This window comes from Stegostoma tigrinum, chromosome 6 (genome assembly GCF_030684315.1).
Source record: "Stegostoma tigrinum isolate sSteTig4 chromosome 6, sSteTig4.hap1, whole genome shotgun sequence".
Taxonomy (NCBI): domain Eukaryota; kingdom Metazoa; phylum Chordata; class Chondrichthyes; order Orectolobiformes; family Stegostomatidae; genus Stegostoma; species Stegostoma tigrinum.
In genome coordinates, this window is record NC_081359.1 from 53,670,073 (window position 1) to 53,696,005 (window position 25,933).

Below are 25,933 nucleotides of genomic sequence, written 5' to 3' on the forward strand. Positions count from 1 at the left end.
TTATTTTATGTTGTGGTGAGAGTTGATCTTTTTCAAAACAAAACTAGAACAAGAGGCCACAGTTTTTGGCTACGCAGTGGCAGGTTTAAAACCGAGATGAAGAGGAATTCTTTGTCTCCAAGAGTCATAAATCTGTGAAATTCGTTACGCCAGAGTGCATTGAATAAATTTGAGGTAGATAGACGGACAAACTTTTAATTAGTAGTGGATTGAAGGGCTGTATAGAGAGGTCCAAAAAGTGGAGTTGAGGCCGAGATGAGTGTAGCCATGTTCATGTTAAATGGAGGAGCAGGCTTGAGGGACTGAATTGCCTACTCTGAGCTTAGTTTTTATGTTCATAGAATGTCTACAGTATGGAAGCAGACCATTTGGCCATTGAGTCAGCACCAAACCTCCAAAGAGCATCCCACCCAGACCCAACCCACCCGATCTGCATAGCACTGCATTTCCCATGCCTAGCCCACTGCGCCTGCACATCCCTGGACGCAGTGGGAAATTGAGCATGGCCAGTCCACCTAACCTGTGCATCTTTGGACTCTGGAAGGAAACTGGAGCACCTGGAGGAAATCCACGTGGACACTGGTAGAATGCACAAACTCCATGCAGACAGTCATCTGAGGCTGGAATTGAACCTGGGTTCCGAGCACTGAGGCAGCAGTGCTACAGACCATTGAGCCACTGTGTTGCCATATTCTTGTTACGTTACATTACTTAGAATTTACAACCTAGGAAAAAAGGCCATATAGACCATTTGGCCTGTCCATGTTGATATTCTACAAAAACCTATTCCCACCATATTCAATCTAACTTTCTCTGTATGTGCTTCTCTTTTTGTTTCTCTTTCAGCTAGTTCATTAACTTTGTGTTAAGGCAGCTAAACTATTTAGTTCAGTTACCCTATGTGATAGCAAGTTCCACATTCCAACTAGATCAGCTGCTTCTTTCTGTGTCGTGGTCATATTACTTCTGATATTGAGTTGAGTGGGATTCGGCCACTTGGCCCTCAAGCCTGCTGTGCCAGTCGATAAGATTGTGGCTGATCTGATTACTCCATTTCCTCCTGCAATAACCATTCACTGATTTGCTTTACTAGAACCTATCTCTCTCTACCTTGATGTCCAAATACTCTGCTTCCGTTGCCTTTTAAGGAAGAAAAACTCCTAACCCGTTGTGATGGGGGGAAAAGAAATTCCTTGTCTTTGTCTTTAATGGGCAGACCCTTATTTTAACCTATGACCCGTGCTCTAGATTCTTGCACAAGAGGAAATGTCTTGTTTCAAACAAGTCATCTTTTACCCTGCTAAACTTCAGTGGGTACAAGCTTACATTTTTTGCATTATAAAGTCTCTGATACTAAGTCATTTTAAACATTGAATTACTGCTTCACATTCTTTCTTCAGGCAGTTTTTTTGTTTATTGCTGTTGCAATGCTAAATTATGTTGCATTCATACCAACCACACACAAGTTCAGAGTCTATATCTACATTCACCATGCCATTTTTCTTGTTTGAAGTAATTCTCATTTCTGCATTCTGTAGGCAGGAATTCTGTTAAGAACAGAAACTCCCTTGCCAATGAGGTTGCTGACTTGTTCGCCAAGCTAATGTGTTTTTGTTCAGACGTTTTGTCACCATGCTAGGTAACAACATCAGTGTGAGGCCTCTGATGAAGCGATGTTGTTCTCCTCCGCTTGGAATTTATACTGTGTGGTCCGTTATGATGAACAGTGTCATTTCCGGTTATGTTCTGTATGGGTACGTAAATGGGGTTCAATTCTGTGTTTGTTGATGGCATAATGAGTTGAGAACCATACTGCTAGGAATTCCCATGCGTGTCTATTTTTGGCTTGTGCTACTATGGTGACCTTGTTGTCCACGTGTGCCAATATGATAGTAAGTTTATTGTGTCGTTTTGCTGCTAGCTGACGTTCATATATTCTGGAATAGACATGCACAGGAATTCCTAGAGGCATGGTTCTCAAACCATAATGCAGTCAACAGCATATAGAATTGGACCCTATGTATCCCACATAGAACAAAGCCAGAAATGATGCTGCTCATCATGATGGACTGGACAGTATAAATTCCAAGTGGAGTAGAACAACATCGCTTCTTCAGAGGCCTCACTGATGTTAGCTAGCATAGGCATAGATCATAGAATCCCTACAGTGTGGGAAAAGGCCATTTGGCCCAACAAGTCCACATTGACCCTCAGAGCATCCCACCCAGACCATCCCCTTAGAACCCACTAAGTTGCACATCCCTAAACACTACAGGAAATTTAGCATGGCCAATTCACCTAACCTGCGCATCTTTGGACTGTGGGAGGAAACCCACGCAAACAGGGAGAATCTGCAAACTCCACACACGGTTGCCCAAGGATGGAATTGAACCCAGATCCCTGGTGCTGTGAGGCAGCAGTGCTAACCACTGAGCCACCGTGCTGCCCAGTGTTGAAGCTTTTTTTTTGTGGAGTGCTTCTTCGGTAAATGTGATTGAGCTGTTTCTAAATCTTGTGTAAAAAAAAAATTGTTTTTTGTGCTAGAAACAATGTAGTCAAGAGCAGCTGTTTAATTAATATGCACAATTTTGTTCATGCATTGAGATAAAACTTAAGAATAAGCAGGCTTAACTGAATTATGAAGGCCATTTTTTGTGTGTCATTGAATTATCCAATCTATAATAACAACGTTTGGTTGTATTTTTAGGGTTCAATCCCTCGCCAGCTACTCAGGCACCATCATCAACAAGCCTTAATGTTGACTTTGAGTCCGTATTTGGGACTAAATCAACTTCCACAACCAACAGCATCATTGATTCTGGTGGTAAGGATACTGACTTCATTATATGGAATGCCACAAATTTATCAAATAATTTTTGTGTATGCTAATGCAATTCCTTTTACTGAAATTGGCATCTAATATTTAAATGGAAAGCATTTTACACCATTATATCATCCATCACCCTCTTTCCTTGCCAGTTTCTATAACAAATAGCATTAACTTTGATTATGAGAGAGGATCACCTGATCCCCCTTCCTTTTGGGAAGGAAAATAAGTGCTTTGGCACAGCTGATTCTATTTCCCCTCACTGATTTTGGAATACAAGGCTTCATTTGGAACTGCACACTTGTCTCATTTGACAGAGTAGTGTTGAGGATGGATTGATTCTGTTGTGACTGCTGCACAGGAGTTGAACATAATCAAACCATCAAAATGTGTGAAGTTGTAACCAAAGCGTGCATAGCAATTAGCCTGGTACAGTCAGATATTACTTTGTGAAATTAATCTGCTTTAAAATATTTAACAACTGAACCACTTGCCTCTGAGTTAATAGGATAACTGACTGATTTTATAATCTGGCAATAGGTTTGTGTCCAGGAGGTAATGAGCTTTCCGGAGATCCTGACTTAAGCTGAAGATTGTTTTAACTGTAATTAAGATAGTTTGGAACTTATCCATGCAATTTTCCTTTCTAAGGATACGGATTGAATTACTCATGAGATGCTTGCGAGGAGGCTTTAGTTTACTCATTGTCTGTTGGTTCACTTGATACCAAACTGCGTGTTATAAACTTCTAAATTGAGTGTCTATTTTCTGTTTGTACGCATGTTACTTAGGATCAACACCAAGATTTTGACCCGTTTCCAAGCCTTCCTGGTGCCAGTTCATGATTCAATGTTGATTACTAGCACTACCCTCACCACCATTTAAAAGTACTTCATGAATTCTCAATTGCTCACAATTTTGACCGTCAGGGCATAAAATTGAGAATAATAGGAAAGAGAAGGCTGATTTTAGTTTTGTAAAAATTAATTAATTGGGGAGACAAAATTTTGGTTAAGTTTCTTTTTGGAGTTGCTAGAGAAAGTAACCATGAATACTTGATAGGCAGCTGGTAAGTTTTGTTCACTCTCATTTTGCAAGCATTTTGGAATTATTTAACAGGTAAATTTTCCACAAGTTAAATTGTTTAGTGTTTTTGTCTTACTGCTACTTCCCAGTCTCTTCCTTAACATGTTGTGCTGAGAACTTCTCCAAGGAGCTCCTTGATGTGCATCACTCTGATCTATTCTTCACTTAGCTACAGTTTCTCTGTTACTGTATTGGCTTCCTGATTTCTGCAGTTTCAGCAGATTGAAACCGGTAGCTCCCTAAACAAGGATAGAACTTCAATTAGCTATGGCCTTGATTCTGTTATTTTGATGTGTTAGCCTTTGTTCAGACTTTTAATTGAGTGCTAATTGGGTCTATAACACTTAATTACTTTGAAATGTTTGTTGGCTGCTTCCAGTTGAACACTACAGTTTGAAACATCACTTTTTGTATGCCCCATTGATTGGGGAAAAATAATCTGAACAAATATGGCAATGTCATTCTATAAATTGGAATTCCTAGTTGATTGCCCTGCTCTGCCACTTTGGGTGTTGTGATTTTGTGCATGTATGATGAACGTGCATGATAAATGTACAATATAAATTATTTACCTGTTTGCTTTAAAGAATTGTGCATATACCGCTGTTATTTGATTCCAGAGAACATGACTTCCAAAAATTGCAATACGAAACCAAGCCAAAAAAAGGCACAATGGTACATTGGACAGCATAAAATTAACTTTGGTTTATTTAATTTATTATTTCAAGCCAAAACAATTTACATTGCAATACTTTTCCAAAGGAATTATTAAAAATGATATGTCCGATTCTGATAACTGCTACCCACATTAATACATCTTAAAATGATTATTTTTAAATCTGTTATTGTGGATGTTGTTTCTAAAAATTAGAAGCTAAATAACGTCTAGAGTTTCAGTTTAATTAGCTCAAGTGACAATGGTGTTGGGGCATCTATTTTCCAAGTCAGTTAATAATGACACTTCAGTTATGGTGTAGAGAATACAGTGAAGGTTTTAGGGCATATGGAGGAGTGAGTGTTTCTCAGTCAGAGCTACCTATGTCTTTAGTTTTACTTTTAAACCTTGTATAACAATAATTTTGAGTGTTAATGGTAGATGTGGTAATGGTGTTTAAACATGTATTTGAAACACTGCCAGAAAATTATTTTAATAATCATCAAGCATTTTTGCATATCTTTAATTTTATCTTGTCCAGTCCTTCTTTTCTTGCATGCAGTACTATTGGTCTATTCCTGCATGTTGCTACACTGGATATTTTTCAACTATGGCTGAAAGCATTAGCAAACTATATTTTTTAAAAATCCTTTTGTCAATATATAATCAGTACAAATGTCATGCTTTAGTTGTATTTTATGTCTTGTTTTACAAACATATTATGCTATTCTAATCTTTTTTTTCCTATCATCCATACATATGGGTCCTTGGCTTTGCTTGGCATGCTTAAATGGGTGAGTTGGGACTTCACATTTTACCAATACAGTTTGAAAGGTTGAGTACTAAGTGTTGTGCCAGCAATTTTTTTTCTAATGATATTGCATTACTGACCTCCAAAGACTTTGATGGATTAGGTGGACTCTTGAAACCAACAATAGCTTTGCAGAATCAGTCTCAGCCACTTGCAAAGCAGCAACCAGGCAAGCTTGTAGGAGAAGATTTGGATTCATCATTGGCCAACCTGGTAGGCAGTAAGTATTTTCACTGCAGGCAGTTATGCTTTTATCAGTGTTTGGTAAGTGCAAATTAAGTAATGCAAATTATTTTTATATATTGCAGACCTGGGAATTGGAAATGGATCCACAAAAAAGTAAGAACAATCTTAATGCATGTTTATCAAAACAAGTATAACTGGTTCTTTTTGGCAGCTTTTCAATGCAGCAATCTAATGAACCTGCGTGACTTACTGTATGTACACAAATTGGAGCATTAATGATAGGACCCTGAAAGCATGCTTTTAGTACAATAATTTTAAATAGACCAAATCCTTTAGTACTTGGATCGTTATTGTACCTTGCATCTCTTCAGACATTTAAAATTGTCTGAAAATACTTGATACCACTGTTAAATACAAAAAAGAATACTAACTTATTTTCAAAGAAAAATGCTAGAGTGGCACTTCATAATGAGGGGAATGTACTCTATAATATCCAAGTGTGGTCCATTTTATGTTTTAGTGACTTGCCAGCAGAATCTGTTTGTGGATTCTAGATTATATGGTTTTAAATTCAATTTCAGTCAGTGGGTTGCTTTTTTTGATCTTGGTTTATGTTTTCTTTCTACCTTTAAATTTTCACTTGCTTGAATCGTAGTTACAAAGAAACAACCTTTTTTAAACAGACAAAAAATTGACAAATAAAATGCAAAAAACCTAGTCTCCCTGTCAATGTATTAAAATTAGGCTTTGTATATTCTACCTTTCTTCGTGGATGACTATGCCTGGGAGCTTTACCCAGAATTTTTTAAAACTTGATTTTAGCCAACTGTGTGCAGTGTCCAGCAGTCTGAATCCAGTGACACATTCCAAGTCGTCTTATTTGTTAAGATGAGTTGGTGATCGTCATTGTATTACAGGATTTGCTGAACACTCCAGTCCATGGGATTGATTATAAAAGTATATTTCTCAAGGAACAGCCTTTAAACTACTTAGCAACACTGTCCATGGCAAGAGTTTATAAAATCTGTGTATTCACTGGACACTAAGAATAGTTTGAAACCAATTTTGATGCTAGCCTGCATCAATGATCTATAAAGCTACGGCAGAGCAATCTTTGCTTGAACATAATTATCACTGAGGTGAAGAGACGATGTTCTGCGAAAACTTTGGCTTCAATTTAGTTTTGTGGCTATAATTCCTTTGCCTCAAGGGGCCTATACAACTTGACTTGCCTGCTGTTTAATTTGGTCTGTTATTTGGTTGAACTAATGTACATGAATGTATTGTGATGCCTGATTAATACGCCCAAGTGGAGAACCATTGATTAAATGATTATCCTTTGCCTAAGAAGTGATCTTCATTGGAACCAGCCTGGGGAAAAGAAGTTGACTGGAGGAACCAACTGGCAGCCGAAGCTTGCTCCGACTACCACCTGGAATCCTGCTACAATGGTAAGTTATAAAGTTTATGAAAGGCTTTTGATGGACTTTCCTTCATAGAGAAGGTGAAGAGAAGTGGGAGATCTTTGTATTACTAGTATGACTTGTCAATCAGTACAAATTTTAAACTTGGACAGAGTATGTGAAGTGGTTATTGTAAACATAATAAATACAAAATTTGTGAAGTGTCACAATCGAGAATAATTCACTGCAGTTTGTACCAAAGCAAAACTCAGTTTACTGAAAGTTTATTCAAAAGTCTAGAAATGTGACAAATCTACTGTTTTACAATGTACGTTTTATTTGAGTCAAGTATGTTTGGTTTATTGTGTGTGTTTTGCGCTTTATAATTGAAACTTATGAAATTTTGTTTCTGATTTTGTTGCCTTTTTTTCCTAAGCTGCTGACTTCAGCTTTCATTGTTCGGATTTTTGGGAATATCTTCAAACTGCTAGGACATGACTTCTTTGTACTCTCCAAACCAATTAAGTGGAAGCATATTAGTTGATCACAAAATCATAGGATTTCTTTCAACACAGAGGGAGATTATTCATATCTTCAGTGGCCCTCTGAGAAATTTGTGTGTAGTCATCTTCCAAATTCTATTCTTAACCCTGTGCATTTCTTCTTTTCAAATAAATCTAATTCCTTTTGAACTTCAGTTGAACAGTGCATGCCAGATCTTGCTTTGTGCAGAAGTGTTTCTCTCATTTACGTTGGCTTCTTTTGCTAATTACTTCGTCTGTGCCCTCTTGTCTTTGATACTCCCATGAATGGGAGCAGTTTCTCCCTATCTATTCTGTCCAAACCCCTCATGACTTTGGATACGTCTATCAGGTATCTTCTGTTTTGTCTTCCCAGCATTTTCAATTTTTGTCATAACTGAAGCCCTCAGCCCTGGAATTGTTCTTTGAAGATTTTCTGCACACTCTCCTGGAGAGTTGAGTGTGAGTCAAGGTTTTAAATATGTCATACATAACCTGTTGATCCTCCATGCAGTGTCTCCATTAATAATGTCATAAATACTGTGTGTTTTCTAAACCACACTCTCATCTTTCCACCTTCAATGACTTCTGTACATTGGTATGCGGGTCCCTCAGCTCTGACACTTACACCTCCTTTAGAATTGTGTTGTTTACAAACATTTTTCAATTGTTTCTCCATGTTACTTCCACCAAATGACTCACTGCAAATCTGTGCATTGACTTCATTGCCATCTGCACACCTATTACATCAACTTGTTCCTTTTAAGCTATCCTGCTCATGATTCACAATGCTGCGAAGTTTCATATTATTCATAAGCTTTGAAATCCCAACACTGATTCCTGGGGAGCTTCTTTATGCATCTTCCTCCATTGTAAATCCATGAATCACTGTTCTATTTCCTGTCATTCAGCCAATTCCGAAGCTCTTGGAATAAAAGGGAGAGAGATAAACTTTTCCCACAAATCAGTTGTGAGGCACTGTATCGCATTCCTTGCTACATGCTGACAAAACTTTGATCTCACTGTCTTGAAAATATACAGATTGTTGTAACATAATTGTACCTCCTAAAGTTTAAAAACAGAATGGTTCTCTGTCGTTTACATGTCGGATGTTACACTCTGTGTGAAGTCTCTATAATGTCACAGTTTAAATTTTGCATAAATCAACACAACGCAGAAAGGCATTTGGTAAATATAAGTTAACACGTCCTTTCTAATGGAAAAAGATGAGATGAATATCATAGTTGTCCACTCAAAGCCAGGTAACACTTAGATTTGGGCTTCTAAGTGACAAATAACATGTGTGAAATACAAGTGCCAGACAAAGACCATCTCTAATATTTTGGACATTCTCATTATTACCATTGCTAAATTAAACCACCCTCTGCCACCCAAACCATCAACATTATGCTGGAAGTTATCACACTCTACCTCAAACACTGATTTTCTCCACCACTAATATACAATGGTGGTAGTGTGTACCATCTCCAAGATAGACTACAGCAACTTAGGTTCCTGTGACAGTGTTTGAAGCCTGGCATCTTTACTGCCTAAGGGGACAAGGGTAGCACACGTGTTGGAATGCTGCTACCAGTAGGTTTTACACCGAGTAAAAGACTATTCTGACTTGGAACTTTGTCACCAAGTCAAAATCCTGGAATTCTCTTCCAAACAGCACCATGCGGTGTACCTATGCCACATGGATAATAGCAATAGGAAAAGCCAACTCGGCCATAGCTTTCTGGGGGCTGTGCGGGTTTGGCAATGAACCCTGACTATCAGTGGCCCTATCTCAAAAGCAGAAAATAAGTCCTAACAAACAGCCTGGGAAGTCTATTGGTCTTAATTTCACTCTGTTAAAAGCTTGTGGAATGGTCCACTTTATTCGAAAGCGAAATGCATCCTTAACTGCCAGGGTAAAACGGCCTCTCATTTCCCAAGAAGTGGAAATACTTAGACATCAAGACTTCTCTTTGATATTTTTGCATGCAAATATGACTTCAATCAAATTGTGTAGACATTCTGTAGAAATGTCTGACTTTTGACATAGAATGAAGTTGTGTAGACTTGTGTTTTTCTAAAAGTTGAGTATCGTAATTACTAGTAATTCTTGTCATTAGAAAGTATTCTAAGTAATAAGTTTACAGATTAAATTATATTGGCTTTTGTAAATCCTTCTTGGAAATGCAGAAGTCTACTTAATACAGTAATTTTACGGTACATGTGGTGAAATTAGTGCTTTGCAAAAGCATAGTCATCCCTGGCCAGTTATGGCAACTTTTCCAAAATTGACATTGAGATCCTGCCAGCTTTTTCATGTAGTGATTTCCAAAAATTCTTCGTATTCATTGTAGTTGAGATAGTGCCTCTTAGTAACAAATAATGACAGCAAAAAATTTTAACACCCTGTTGGCTTTAACTCTGCAATCAAATGTCTCAACCATTTAGGGATCATGTTCTTTGGGGGATGCAAGGTAGATAGGTGAGCTTATATTTCTTTGAGTCCATGTGACTCCACGATGAAAGTTCTTAGTGATGAAAAATTGAATTTTTATCAGGCTTATGTAGTAAATAGTTAGCTGAAGTTATATCTGTCATAATCCAGGATACACCATTAATTCACCAGTTTGGTAGACGTTTTATTGAGTGCTTGGATTCTTTCCCATTTGGCTTCATGCAACTCTTCAAACCAGTGCCTTAATAAATGGGGTGATAAGCTGATTAAGCTCCAGTATTTGTCTTTTGCACATTAGAATCCCTTAATAGTAGGTATGTCAGCCTGCCCATGAACTGTCTGGAATTGGAAAGTTGAGTTGTCCTTTTGAAGAAAGCTAATGCATACCATAGAAAAATGCTAATGATGGAGGTATCTTGCTATCTTAATTCGTATCATCTTTAAAATATTAGAATGATGTGCTGCTGTACCTGTCACATGACAGACCAAGCACACACACTGAGGTAGAAATACAATGATGATTGAAAAAGAACATATGCAAGGAAAATTTTTAATTTTCTCTGGTCACAAAGTAGCATATTGTAAATAATCTTAATCAAGCTAAAGGAGTTTTTAAAGTAAATTATTCTTGTTTTTTTTTAAAAGGAAAAGTTTCTTTTTTAATTCTTGTAAAGCCAGTTGTTGATTTACCCTTCTTGAACAATCGCTGAATTGGTCATTTTGTAAGAACTCAGTCTAACTGAATATTTGCATGTTGCATTTGTTTCCTTTTGGAAAGTGGAATGGCATGCATTTTCCTCAATGCGTAAGTGAAATAAACTATTTTGCCATAAAGCTTTGCTTAATTACTATTAAGCTGAAAGCTTGTTGAAACTGTTATGTCTCTGATCTGCTATAATCTTAGTGGACTGAATTGTCTAAATCAGTCTGAAGTCAGAGAGTTATACAGCGTGGAAACAGACACTTTGGTTGAACTCATGGGTGCTGGCCAGATAACCTAAACTAGTCAAGTTCCGTTTGCCAGCATTTGAACCATATCCCTAAACTCTTCCTATTTATGTACCTGTATGGGTACAATGTTAATTAAATATTGCAGTTGCACCAGCCTCTGGCACTCACTTCCGTATCTCCACTTCCTACCTACATTCATACTTCTATTTGCTTCATTCCCACCTCCTTGACTTGTCTGTCTTGCCTCCCACCAATCCACCCCTCCCTCATTGACCAACTGCCATCCCATCTCCTTGCCTACCTATGGAGGGCTGTTCTAGGTTACAAAGGGACATTGATAGGATGCAGAGCTATGCTGAGAAGTGGCAGGTGGAGTTTAACCCTGAAAAGTGAGAGGTGATTCATTTTGGAAGGACAAACTCAAAAGCAGAATACAGGGTTAACGGAAAGATTCTTGGCAGTGTGGAGGAACAGAGGGATCTTGGGGTTCATGCCCACGGTTCCCTGAAAGCTACCACCCAGGTGGATAGAGTTGTTAAGGTGGTGTATGGTACGTTAGCTTCCACTAATAGAGGGATTGAATGAAAGAGCTGTGGTTATGCTCCAGCTATACAAAAGCCTGGTTCGGAATGGAGGGAAGGTCTTACGGACAAGTTGAGAGAGCTCGGGCTTTTCTCTTTTAGAACGACAAAGGATGAGAGCTGACTTGTTAGAGGTGCACAAAATGATAGAGTCGGCAGCCAGAGACACTCTGCTAGGGTGAGGTAGCTATTACTAAGGGGCATAGTTTTAAAGTGAGTGGAGGGGAGACGTCAGAGGTAGGTTCTTCACTCAGAGTGGTCGTGGTGTGGAATGTGTTGCTGGAGAGGGTAGCGGAGTCGGCCTCATTAGGGCCATTTAAGTGGCTATTAGAGATGCATTATATATGATAGTATAAGGTATGGGTGGAGGTTAGATGGACCTTAGGTTTTGGGTAAAAGTTTGACACAACATCGTGAGCCAAAGGGCCTGTACTGTGCTGTACTGGACTGTTCTTTGTCCTATGTTCTGCACTCACCTCTACTAGCTTCATCCCCACCTCCTTGACCTGTCTGTCTTCTCTCCACCTATCTGCTTCACTATCCACCTACTATCACTGCCTCCCCCCCTCTCTATTTATTTCAGAGCCCCCCACCCCCCCCACCCCCCTTCTGAAGAAGGGTCCAGACCCAAAACATCAGCTTTCCTGCTCCTCTGCTGCCTGGCCTGCTGTGTTAATCCAGCTCCACACCTTGTTATCTCGGACTTCAGCATCAGCAGTCCCACTATTTCTGAATAAACATTTATTATTGTGAAGGTTGGTAAAGTGTAGGCCAAATGTGACTGATATAACTAAAAATCAGCTTTAGGCCGATTTAAAGAATAATGTGCTGGGTTTCAATTCTTTTTGTTTTTGAGGTTCAATGAATTTGCATTTCTTCATAAGCTAATTTCATAAGGAATTGTGCTTTTTTTTTGTTCGTTTACTGACTTAGTGTCTGACTTGTCCATAATGAATGACTACCAGCGTACAGAGAACTTGTAGCTACAATTAGTCTGATCTGATTTTTTAAAAATTTGAGTTGCGTTAACATTTGAATCCACATCATGACTAAGCTAATTCATTATCCGAAAACAATTCTCTTTAGTGTCATGGGTGGCAGCCCTGCACTACGGTTGTGCTATGATAGTGTCCCACTAATCCAGAGCACCAGACTGGTGTACTGTCTGAGTTTCTATCCTGGCAGTTGATGGAATTTAAATCCAGAATATAAACCAAGCTTTGTGAAATTGTGGTTGATTGTTTCATCCACCTGGTTCACTGTTGTCCCTTTTTAATGAAGGAAATCTGTCATCCTTATTTGGTCTAGAGTATATGTGCCTTCAGATGCTCTGCACTGTAGTTAATTCTTAACTACTCACCCACAGATCTACTCTTTAAGTCAACAAGTATATAGTACTTTTACTGTGTTTTCGTTTGGAACTGATTGTAGAGGAAATGAATATTGTGAAAATGACCAAAATGGTCAGTGGATTTTCGTTTAATTCCTTTAGCCAAAAGAAACCCTGCCAGTATAAGCTGCAAAGCATCTTATTTTCAAAATGTAGTGTATGAAAAAAGTTTACGTCATTTTTAGCTTTAATTCAAGAATAGACACAACTAACGGACTCAATTCTCTTTTTCCTCGCTGTATTTCTGGACCACTAAATACTTTGATAAATAAAATATAAAACTTTATTCAATGGATGTAGTTTCTACAGCAAAAAGAGTTAATGTCATGAACCATATTTCTAACATCTAGGTCTGTTTGATAGGTAAAGGAAAATTTAGAATTGATGTTGATTTTAATCAGTTTGAACTTCATTAAAAGCAAAATAGTCTAGATGCTGCAGATCTGAAATGAAAATGTTGTGCTCGTATAGTTAGCAGGTGTAGCAGTTTCTGGAGGGAGAAACTGAATTAACTGAGGTGACTTCTTCAGAACTTCTCTTCTGAAGAAGTCAAATTGGTTGAGCTTCATTGTTTTCACCAAAAGTAATGTTTAATCTCTTTTCAATTGTGGTAATTCAAAATCAGTTTTACTTAACCTGACAATATAAATGGCTCTTATTGAACAAGAAGATACATGCTAGAATGCTGCATTTCAAAGTATTAATACTGCATAGCACCTTTGCATGTGTGGACATTGAATCCAGACAAAATTTGGATCTCCATGACGCCCTTGTGGATGTATAGTCAAACACGTTTGTAAGTAAGGGGGACTTACTTTCAATATCATAAAATGTTGTCACTTATTTTCATGTGCTACTGGACATTTGCATGTTGATTTGAATGGGAGTGGAATGTACCTCTTCAGTATTTTTTAAATGCAAATTTCCATTTTCAAAGCTCCTTCTCCTTTACTTTCTTCCCTTTGGTGCATCTGCTTAACCTTTCTTGCAGAACAGCTGTCATCAGAGGAGTTTTGGCACAATACAGTCAGGGCATAAAATGTAGAAGTAGATCATTCAGCCCATCGACTCTGCTCTATCATTCAGTGAGATTATTGCTGATGTGATGAGCCTTAACTCCACTTTCTTGATTACAGCATTATACTTGATGCTCTTTACTGATTAGAGATCTGTCTGTCTTAGCCTTGAACATTTGTAATGACCCAGCCAACAGAACCCTCTGTGGTAAAGAACTCCAGAGATTCACCACCGCCTGGGACAATGTATTTCTCTTTATCTCTGTCCAGACTCAGGGAATGCCCTCTGGCCCTAGACTCTGCTGCAAGGGCGTCAATCCCGCTGTCTGCCCTGCCAGGTCCCCTGTCAGTACCGTAGCTATTTTAACATTTTACTTTGAGCAGCTCTTTTGTATATTTTGTAGGTTTCAGTTTTTTTTAAATTCTAATTTCTATTTGATTTCTGAAGCAGCCTTATTACCTTATCTCAAATTTATTCTGTTGGGCTATTGCTGAAGTGATTTCCTTTTTCAGACAAATTGTTGCTTGAACCAACATTGTCCCATGAACAATCTGCAGGTTGCCATTCACTGCTTAAAGAGCTGGGACTTTTATCCCCCCATAAGTTATTTCCAATTTCCATGCTCGGTTTGATTTGAGTTGACTTTGTAGAGCAGTTGATTAGATTAGATTCCCTACAGTGTGGAAACAGGCCCTTTGGCCCAACAAGTCCACACCGCCCCTTGGAGCATCCCACCAGGACCAATCCCCTTATAACCCACACACCCCTGAACACTACAGGCAATTTAGCATGGCCGATCCACCGAGCCTGCACATCTTTGGATTGTGGGAGGAAACCAGAGCACCCGGAGGAAACCGACGCAGACACGGGGAGAATGTGCAGACTCTGCACGGACAGTTACCCGAGGCTGGAATCAAAGCTGGGTCCAAGCAGTGTGTCAATTCAGTAGAGCTTGCCAATGAGATTGGTCTTGTAGCACTTGGAGCTGTAGGATTTTTGATATATATTAAACATTTAACATAGACTTTCAGCAGATACCTAGAGACCCAGCTGAGATGTTGAGGTAAGGTCTTCACTTTATTGGTCAATGTGAGAAAAGGATGGAGTTACGTAATGAAATTTTTTGTTGCTACGGATTAAAATGTATAGTGTGTGTATCTACATGTCGGATGTATCCAAGAGGTGAGATATTAGTGGTCAATCTATCATAGACATACTTCTCGTGACAAGATACAAAAATGTCAGCAAGACCTAAGTCGAGACTGGATCCCATGGCAATAACATTTACGTGTGTGTGTGTGTGTGTGTGTGTGTGTGTGTGTGTGTGTGTGTGTGTGTGTGATCATTGAAACTAAATTGAATTGCATGAGTTGCTGAATGCATGAATTGATGACAGTGTTTAGACACTAGGGGCATATTTATGTTGCTACAATATGGTGAAGTAATGCAAATGTCAGTGGCTTCTTTAGGTTGTACATTGCCGGCTTATTTGGCAATGCCGAAAGAACGCATAGAAATGTTGCTATGAGACAGCAAGGTGCAGAGCTGGACGAATACAGCAGGCCAAGCAGCACTGGAGGAGCAGGAAAGCCGACGCCTCGGGCCTAGACCCTTCCTCAGGAAATTGTTGCTATGATGTCTTGTGTGGTCTTTGCAAAATCCTTCTCTTTGGTAGGACAACTTAAAAATGGTTACAACAGCTCACATCCTTTTGGGCTGTACACATTGCATAGAATAGGGTGTTTAGGAATGTCATTTTTATCTTTCGGATAAACCATACATGTGAGAGCTTTGGAGCCAAATCCTATTAAGTATATCCTTGCACAAATCTGCAAGTAACTTTGCAATTTGCCCTGAGGTGTAGATATGCAGTCTTTGTTGTGGTAGGTCATGGAGCCATCTTTGAGCACAACACACATTTAGCTGATGTAGTCATATTGCTGAGTATGACTACTCCAGTCCCATTGTCAGGTTTATAGACATACATATATGTGCCTTGATCATGCAGTGCTACCACCCATGAATGTTGTTGATTTAAAAATCTGTCAGATATTCCACAATATACATGTGTCAATCTGCTAGATGTGCTTCCAGAGCCTTCATTGTCATGTTTGATGCTGATTTCAGATGAGAGAAGTATGTTTGAGGGAGTACAAACTTGGCAAATACTTCTTGTTTAGTGCGGGGGAGTAAAAGGGGTTACGAAGAATGTCAGACTTGCTCCACCCTCTTGGCTCGCATTTCCTCCATTCCTCCAATACCATTAAGCCACAAAACAGAACTATTTGCATGCTAAACAGTACAAAATCAAAAATTAAAAGGTCAGTCAAGAATTGGAGATTGCAGCTTGCCAGTGCATTAGACAAGGCAGAAGCATTGCGCTACATGGAGTGCCCAACTGATATCTCCTAAATTGGTTGTTAATATAATTCCTTGCACATTTCAGGATGCATTTTTTTCTTGCTCCAAGTTTTATACTGTGTTTAACCCTTTTGGTTAACTGCAGATGGTGGGTCTTCTCTTTTGATTTTTCTTTCCCTTTTTGTTTTGTATGTGCTATATTTATTCAGTATGTTCTCACATATTTCTTTTAAATATTTGAGTGCATTTCTCTCGATCCATCCCTATGTCTAATTTGCCACATCACATCAGCTAGTATAGCTTGCTCTCTGGTTAGCCCTAACTGTTCTGGTTTCAGAAACTGTCCTGAAAGCATAACATCTTGGCTGTTATTGACCATCTGAGATTTTTCCCAATCACTTTGTAAAAAGAAAGAACCGCATGACCATTGATGTATATTTCTGACAAACTCCTTTCTTCGTTTCGTTATACTCTATAACCATGTGACAGTAGGGGACGTGTATGCCATTCCCATATGTGACTTTTTGTCATTATCATTTCGCATCTTCAAACAAAACTCATCTTTATCCAGATTTCATGCACCACCCTCTGTGTGGAAAAAGTTGCCCATAAGGTCCTTTTTAAAACTTCCTTTTCCCACCTTAAACCTATGCCATCTAGTTTTGGATTCTCCCACCCTGAGGAAAATACCTTGTATTCACCCTGTCCATGCCCCTCCTGATTTTGTAAACCTCTATAAGGTCACTTAAGCCTTTGACGATCCAGGGCAAATAGCCCAACCTATTCAGCCTCTCCCTGTAGCTCATTTCCTCCAACCCTGGCAACACCCTTGTAAATCTCTTCTGAAACCTTTCAAGTTTCACAACCTCCTTCGAATAACAGGGAGACAAGAACTGCATGCGTTGTTCCAAAAGTAGCCTAACCAATGTCCTGTACAGCCACAACATGACCACCTGACTCCTATACTCAATGCACTGACCAATAAAGGCGACATACTAAATGCTTTCACTATCTTACCTGTATGCGACTCAAATATTAAATATATAAGTCACAATCTCTGCCAATTTAACGGATTGGATTTGACCACATTTTGCTGACCAAATAATTGGTTGCTCTTCCAAGTAACTTATTCTGCATAAACTGTTTGGCTCTGTTTGAGAGTGCAGAAATGCAAGTTCTCTTTGCTCTTTTGGTATGTAGGAAATATTGATGAGATAGTTGTATGACTTTAAATTTCAAAGCTGTTTGAAGATCTTGTTCTTTTTATCTATAGTAGTAATGATTAATGCTGTTTTGCTTTCATGTGTTCAAATTATCTTCTCTTAGGCACCCCCGATAATGGCTTACCCAGCGACAACACCGACAGCAGTGATGGGATATGGCATGGTATGTGTGTGAAACAAAATGAAAATTTAATTGAATAATTTCACCTTCGATGGGAAAAGTCATGGCAATCTATTTGTAACAAATTATTAATGTTTGCATGATGTAGGATTCTTTACTACAAATTATTTCCGTTTCGTTCATATGCTATTCTAAGTAGCACAGTATTAATCTAAATTAGGGCATCCTGATGTGATCTGCTGTTCTTCACTTCCATACCAGTATCTTGTCTTTGAGAAAATTCCACAACTTTGAAAATAATTCAGGCTTGTGTGCTTGTTGTATTTGTTGTCACATTTAAGCTGCAAACAATTGAGCCCACTGTCATTAGTCATTTATGTAAACTATTTGGATGAGAATAAAGGCGGCATAGTTGGTAAGTTTGCCGATGACACCCACGTTGGTGGTATAGTGGACAGTGAAGAAGGTTATCTACTAATACAACAAGATCTTAACCAATTGGGCTAGTGGACCAAGGAATGGCAGATGGAGTTTAATTTAGATTAATGTCAGGGGTTGCATTTTGGTAGGACAAGCCAGGGCTGGGCTTAAGATGGCCATGGAGAGTGTTGTCAAACAGGGAAACCTAGGGGTGCAAGTATATAGTTCGTTGAAAGTGGCGTCATGGGGAGGCATGGTGATGGAGAATGTCTTTGGCACGCTTATCTGCAATGGTCAGAGCATTGATACAGGCGTTGGGACGTCATGTTACAGCTACACAAGTCATTGGTAAGGCAGAATTTGCAGTGCTGTGAATAATTCTGGTCACACTGCCATGGGAAGGATGTTATTAAACTAGAAAGGGTAGGAAAAGAAGATTCACAAGCGTGATAGAGAGACTGGAGGGTTTGAGTTAGAAGGAGAAGCTGGCTTGGCTTTTCTCCTTGGAGCTGAAGGACAAACTTAAAGTTCATAAATCGTCAGGATCATCGATAACGTCTTTGAACAGCCAAAGTTGTTTTTCTCACCGGGATAGGGGAATCCACAACTACTCAAAGGGCCCTGAGAGGAAACCTTTTTACACAAGATGGTGCACAAACGGAACAAGTTGGCAGAGAAAGTGGTAGAGGTGAGTACAATGACAACATTTTTATAGGACATTTGTACAGGTACATGGTTAAGAAAGGCTTAGGGGGATATGGGCCAAACATACAGGCAAAATGGGGCTAGTTCACTTTAGGAAATCTGTTTAGGATGCCAAAATGGGTCAAAGGGTCTGTTTCCATGCTGCATAACTTTATGATTCTAATGTATTTTTAAATGCTGTGGAATTTAACGGCTTTTTTTGCATCTAGTTGTAGGGTGGAAAATCTGTCTTTGAAATTGTTCATAGATTTTTTTATTCATTAGCCACCTGCAATCGGAACTATGCCTATGATGACACAACAAACAATGATGTACACTCAACCAGCCATGAGACCATCAAACCCTTTCAGTTCTGTACCTGGAGCGCAGGTATTCTAGCAATTTCTTTTTAAGATGTCTAATAATTTGATACTTTGGACTATTCCACTAATATTAAACTATGGTGCTTCTATTAGTGTTATCTTTACATATCCAAATGGAAATGATCAAATAGGATTATTGTACTTAAATTTGTTTGTCATGAGGTCATTGTTAATTTAGTAAAATAAAAGTATTTGTCGTTTGAAGTTTTGGCAAAGATCTGTAGCTTGGGTTGTGGTTGAGGTGTTGACTTGCTTGCCAAGCTGGCTTGTTTTTTGTTCAGACATTTCAAAAACCAGTGTGGTTTACAAAATACCATGCAATGACTGCCACAAAGATTTCATTGGACAGACAGGAAAGAACTAGCCATCAGAATACACAAACGTCAGCTAGCAGCAAAATGGCACAAAGACTTCTCCTCAATATCAGTTCAGTCAGACAGTGAAGGCCATCAGTTCAACTGGGACAAGGTAACCATAGTTGCCCAAGCTAAACATAGACATGCAGGGGAATTCCTAGAGGCATTTCCCTAATGCCAACAAACATGTAGAATTGGACCCCATTTACCAACAAATACAGATCATAGCTGGAAATGTCAGTACTCACCATAACAGACCAGACAGTATAAATTCCAAGTAGAGTTAAACAAGATTGCTTCATTGGAGGCTCCGCTGATGTCACCTAGCATGGTGATGAAATGTCTGAATGAAAACATGCCAGCTCAGCAAGCAAAATCAACAACCCAAGTGTTTGTAGTACTAAGTGACATTTTTCGTTCTTGTTAGTAGAAATAGTGTTTTCAACAGTTTTAAACCATTGCGTAAATTTATCTTTGTTTTTGCAATTTGGGTAGAATGGTGGTTAGCACTGCTGCCTCACAATGCCAGGGACCCAGGTTCAATTCTAGCTTTGCATGACTATCTGTTTGTGTGGAGTTTGCACCTACTCCTCCTGTCTGCATGGGTTTCCTCCCAGGTATTCTGGTTTTTTCCCATAGTTCAAAGATGTGCAGTTTAGGTGAATTGGTCATGCTAAATTGCCAGTAGTGTCCAGGGATGTGCAGGGTTATAGGTATAGGGTAGGGTAGGGTAGTGATTCAGCATGGTATGTTCTTCACAGGGTTGGTGCAGACTCGTTGGGCCAAATGGCCTACTTACATACTGTAGAGGTTTTGTGGTGGTGATTAATTACCAGTATCTGGGTTTTTACTTTTTACTAAATATGTCATTTCATTTTTATACATAGGATTCTTGAATTTTTAACCAGAGGATCATGTTCTATAGTCTTAATTATTTTTTTCATGAAATCTAGACTTTAATGTTTTCAGTTCATGTGTATTATGAGAAGCCTTTACACTTTGTGCTTTAGGTTGTGAAAATGTATAATCAGGAAATGTTGCAAATATTCGGCAGTCAGGCAGCTTTGGTGGAGACGGAAACAATTCTTGGGCAAATCTTGATTCTCTGCTAGGGGAATGAGCCCCCAACAACAGTGAAAGTAAATTCTACGCAAAACTAAAAATCAGCCACCTGATACCTGGATGAAATCCCGAAATTAAGCACTCAGACAGTTGATAGTGACAGAGCTGTCTGACACTTGTTCTTTTGCATGCCATTTGTGATCACTAAAAGGCAGACCCCCAGAATTAATAAGAATGGTAGAATTAATAATTTGCATGTAAGATTGTAGATTGCATCTATATGAGTGAAAGATAACATATCTTCAGATTCATGACTGCATACAAATGGTGCGTAGCAAGCAAGGTATTTTTCTTGCTAGAGTTGGAGTGGGTAGCTGCTGCTATTTTAGGGAGTGTTGATTCATAACAGGCCATAATTATGATCTTGTCATGACAGGCGCAAGGCACTTTTTTATAGCAAGACTTCTGTATTTTATGCTTCGTTCCCATTGAAATAAAGGCCAGTTCCATTTGCCTTCTCCATTACTTGCTGCCTGTGTGTGTTTGCTTTTTGAGATGCATACACAAGGTCTCTTAAGTCTTTCTGGGCTGGGGCCTTCTGCAGTCTTTATTCATTTAAATAATCCTCTCTTTGTTCATAACCTCACCTTTTCCCACATAGCCCATCTACCAAGTTTTTAACCCATTCACTTAACCTGCGTATACCCTTCAGCAGACTCTTGAGTCATCATCACCACTTGCCTTCCCAACTATTTTTGTGTCACAAACTTGGCTGTCGTACACTCACTTCCCTTGAGCAATTCCCCCCGCCCCTACTACTAAAACCCAGGAGACTGAGTAATGTTTACTGGAGTAAATTGTGAATTGTATAAAATATTGCATTTTCCTAGAACAGTCACGTTGATAGTAGACAGCTTAGAGCCAGTGGGTTCTAAACTGAGGAGAATAACTACTTGACAACAACATTCTGATTCCCAACCAGGTGATCTGGCTTGTGTGGAGCCAGTGCAAGATGAGAACCACATAGCCTATAAGGGGGAAGGATTTTTTAAAAAACTCTGTCCCTTTCCTGTGTGGAGGCTCTAAAAGTCTCCTGAAACAGATGGCAGTCTTCAACTTGCCTTTCTTCGAAAAGCCCCAATTGAAGGAGAAACAAACTGGCTTTAATAACAGTTAAAGAATGATTTCTCAATAATTAAATGAAAGAGAACACCAGTGCACAAACAACATGTCAACAGCAAAACAGTAAAAAGGAATTGAAAGGAAGAGAAAGAAAGTTATTGAATCTTATGATTTAGACTGGTGCTATCAAACAATGTTTTCCTTAATGTTTTTCTTTTTCTGCACTTAATATCTTCATCCTGTCTATTTTTGTGTCTGCCTGAACGAGAAGGGTAGAATTTAAGAAGGGAGTGAGTTGTGACGTTAGCATTTGGTATTTCCTAATTATAAATAATTAAAAACAATTTGTTTGTAATAAACAATTATTTTAAGTATAGTCACATGGTGACTATTTTCTTTGAACCTGATTTGTCGGTTGGGTAAATTGTGGAATATGGATAATTTGGTTAAATGTTTATATGTTTGTAACAACTGCAGCAATAGTGAACCTTGATTTTCAGTGCATTGCCCCAATCGGTCTTGAAGCTTAACACTGATTATTAATCTAACAATTTCTCAAAGCTATGTGTAATATGCAAAGCAGTACTTAGATGTGAATGCCATTTAAGTCACCGAATATTCACCCTCTAGCTGTTCTCGGTTTATGACTTGAGTTGCACATTGCTTTGCTTCAAGTTTAAACCAAGTTTTAGGATCTTAATTAGCGTGAAGACTTTGTTTAGAACAAAGAAAATTACAGCATAGGAGCAAGCCCTCCGGCCCTCCAAGCCTGCGCCGATCGAGGTCCTCTGTCTAAACCTGTCATCTATTTTCCTAAGTGTATCCCTTTGCTCCCTGTCCATCCATGTACCTGTCCAGATACATCTTAAAACCCCCTATTGTGTCTGCATCTACCACCTCCGTTGGCAATGCATTCCAGGCACCAACCGCCCTCTGCGTAAAGAACTTTCCACTCGTATGTCCCATAAATCAGGTTTAATCAGGTTGTCTTATTTTTTTCTCAATGTGCTTCTACATTTGTTGCTGTGGTGAGGATTTTGGTTATCATATTGGACATTTCAGGTTCTATATTGTGTTAAATGCAAGTTTCTAATCTTGTGTTTCTTCAGACATGCCCTTTAGGCTCCCGTGTAGCATGAGACAGTTTAAGTTATTGCGTTTGGTTGGTGTAACTTGTAAATAGTGAATGAAACAATTGATAGTGAGAGTGTATTGAACACATGCCACAAAGGATTTTAACTATGGATTTGTCTTGAAGGTCAGCACAATTCAAATACAATCTTTGCAGTCCCTTCCCCAAACGATGATTAACATATGGAATTAAAATGATAGATTGCAAAATTTAATTCCCTTCATAAGCTACAAAGAATTTGCATTGTCATAGATCTTGACCAAACCGGGGGAAAAACGTTCTAAAGATGTTTTCCTCAATTCTAAAAAGTAATCACCTGAAGGTTTGTGTGCTATTACAATGCATTGTAATGTAACCAGTTACTTTTCGCAGATGATGAACTTTGATGCCCAGCAAGCTAGGAGCAAGTGTCTTGTGTGGAGTAGGTTGCTTTGAATTGCCACCTATTCTATGAAGCAATCCTGCTACTTCATTGAGCACACAATTTCTACTTCTAGCTACCATTTTTGAATAGTTTACAAATGTTTACCAGAGGAATTATCACTAGACAACCAGATCTTTCCCATAACTTCATGTTGTAAGCATTGTATGTTAAGGCCCCCAATTATTGCCCTAAAGCCTGATCCTCTGCGACTATGACTGTGTTGTATTTCCCTGTCACTCCTTAGTACGATCAACTATGCCTTCACTTCACCTCTGTGTTGTTCAGCTTAACGAGACTGCATGATCTGTTAAATCCAAAACTAGCCCATCTCTTCTCTTTCTACCTTTCCCTTGCCCTTGTGGTTTTGACTGGAGTCACTCCAGGATCTATTCTTTGCTCCCTCACTCTTCAACAAAGAACTGAACCTTGTCACCATTATCAAAAATGATCAGTTTTGACACTACACTGATGGCACTTAACTGTGCTGTTCTACTGCTTCTTTGGTGCCTTTGCTTATTTTGTCAGTTTCACATAAGCTGCAATTTCCTCAGTTAGACATTATCAAAATTGAAGGCATGAAGTTTGTATTATGCAAGAAATTCAGTAACTTTGCCACAAATTCCACCCTCCAAGCATTGAATATGCGCAGTGATAATAGGAACTGCAGATGCTGGAGAATCCAAGATAATGAAATGTGAGGCTGGATGAACACAGCAGGCCCAGCAGCATCTCAGGAGCACAAAAGCTGAAGTTTCGGGCCTAGACCCTTCATCGGAATATGCGCAGTCCCTTTATGACATGATTTTTCCAATACTGCCCTGCAACCCCCATCCTCTGAAGATCAGTTTCCTTTAAACTCGACTCATGACACCTGAACCTAAAACTGTAATCCCCACGTTTAGGTTTCTGAGATGGTCTCGTCCATGTCCTCCCTTCAGCATAGAAGTTCCACCTTCCAAAAATTTTGATTTCCTGACTTGTGTTTGCCTTCACCATACAACAGTCATATTTTCAGATATACTGTTCCTACATACTGAAATTTTTTCCCAAAATCAGTTGACTTTTAGGGTGGCATGATGGCACGGTGTTTAGCATTGTTGCCTTATAACACCAGGAACCTGGTTTGATTCTAGCCTTGGACGTTTGTGTGGAGTTTGAGGATGTTTTGCTGATGTCTGCTTGGGTTTCTGCTGGGTGTTTTGAATTTCTCCCATGGTCCAAACATCATCCGGTTAATTGGATCGGCCTTCTAAATCGTCTTGTACTGTCCAGGCATGTGCAGACCGGCTTAGTTATGGTAGATGCAGGATAATGGGGAAAGTGTTGGGGATGAGTGTAGGTAGATTACCCTTTGAAGTGTCAGTGTAGACTCGGTGGGCCAAGTGGCCTTTTTGTGCACTCTAGGCATTCTATGCTTATTAGATTCTTTGTCTTTTTTGGCTTTTAATGTCTTCTTCTTCAGTTCAGCCCTTTTTAGTCTCATTACACCTCATTCCTGTGTTAAGTTGGAAGTTGTTATGACTTTGATCTGTTGTAATCCTCTCAAAACTATTCTCGAATAGTTCTGATTTTATTTAAATACTTAATGTAATATAATTGTTTCTGTCATTCAGTTTCCACTTAACATTCCTGTTTAATTTTCGTCTTCCTGCATTACATAAAGTCAAGGTGAAAAATGGATTTTTGTTTTTACAGAATTACCTGTTCGATTGTATCTCTCCATCTTGTGGGGAGATGCATTGTATTCAATTATTTTCCAAGTATGTTGTGTAATTATGCTGTTTAATTCCCCTTTCCCTTCTTGGTGAATCTAATTTAGGACAGAAAGCTAAGGTTTGGATTTCTATCTAATATTTGACATTTCAAACTGTCAAATGTTTAAACTTGAGGTGCCTGCAGATACAACTTGACCAGATTTAGTTAGGAAATAGAAGTGCTGCATGTGTCTTATAATATTGGTTTGGTTAAATTCTACTCCTTTGCTAACACCTCTTTCTTAAATCAAAAATTAGTTTCTAACAGCTAAAACTTTCAAGTTCCTAAATTACAAATGAATTTTAAAAGTTTATCTGTATATCTATACTTGCACAAAACTTGAATCCTTGCAAAAAAAAATGGCTTTATTGCTAAAATGACAGTTCTGCACTGCTGTCACTGAATTCTCATGTCCAACCCTTTGCATTTTCTGCTTTCACTTTCTTTCTTCACTTTCTGAAATAGTTGCCTACAGCCTCAAGTCCTTCTAATCAAAGTCCTCCTAGAGCCCCCGGAAAGGATCCGTTTGCAGAGCTCTCTCTCAAGGATTTCTTGTAGAACAGACAAGGTATTCCTGGAGTAATAAGTGTTTATCTGTGTTTTCTATGTTAAGTAATGTTCAGAGCAAGCACATTAAAACCATTAGACTAAGCCAGCTATAATAGCAGTGTTGTTGCAGTATTTGGTTATCACGCACAAGATATGTTAAAAGAGCCTTCTTGTTGTATGTATGTCGTGGTGTACTTGTGCTTCATAGAGATTTGTAATTCTGTTCATTTCTTTTGCGTATGGATTGTTAGTATTTTAATTAGCATGCAGATTTTTTTGTGGTGGTTGTAGCTCAACAAACTAATTCTGACTGTAAGACTCTTAGTGAATTTACATGTTGGTTTGTTTAGTTTTCCAGTTCCCCACAATCAGAACAAGTTTCAAATGCATCTCATAAAATTGTACAAAAAATAAGGTTTTCAAATTCATACAGTACTTCCTATTAATACAGTGGTTTC

General features: G+C 38.7%; 1 protein-coding gene across 19 annotated transcripts in view; it reads left to right on the top strand.

The window, feature by feature from the left end:
• The window catches only part of picalma (phosphatidylinositol binding clathrin assembly protein a), a 128,469-nt gene that overhangs the window by 96,329 nt on the left and 6,207 nt on the right, over positions 1–25,933 (top strand). For 7 of the 19 annotated variants that reach the window (XM_059646567.1, XM_059646572.1, XM_059646573.1 and 4 more), the window contains 7 exons: positions 2,708–2,824; positions 5,468–5,599; positions 5,688–5,718; positions 6,914–7,016; positions 17,571–17,630; positions 18,978–19,082; positions 25,392–25,494. In XM_059646567.1, the coding sequence (XP_059502550.1) occupies positions 2,708–2,824; positions 5,468–5,599; positions 5,688–5,718; positions 6,914–7,016; positions 17,571–17,630; positions 18,978–19,082; positions 25,392–25,484 (641 nt within the window). In that variant the 3' untranslated portion in view covers positions 25,485–25,494. Of the gene's footprint in view, positions 1–2,707; positions 2,825–5,394; positions 5,600–5,687; positions 5,719–6,913; positions 7,017–17,570; positions 17,631–18,977; positions 19,083–25,391; positions 25,495–25,933 lie in introns of those variants that run through there. The other 12 variants (XM_059646568.1, XM_059646574.1, XM_048532935.2 and 9 more) reach the window with 5 other exon arrangements.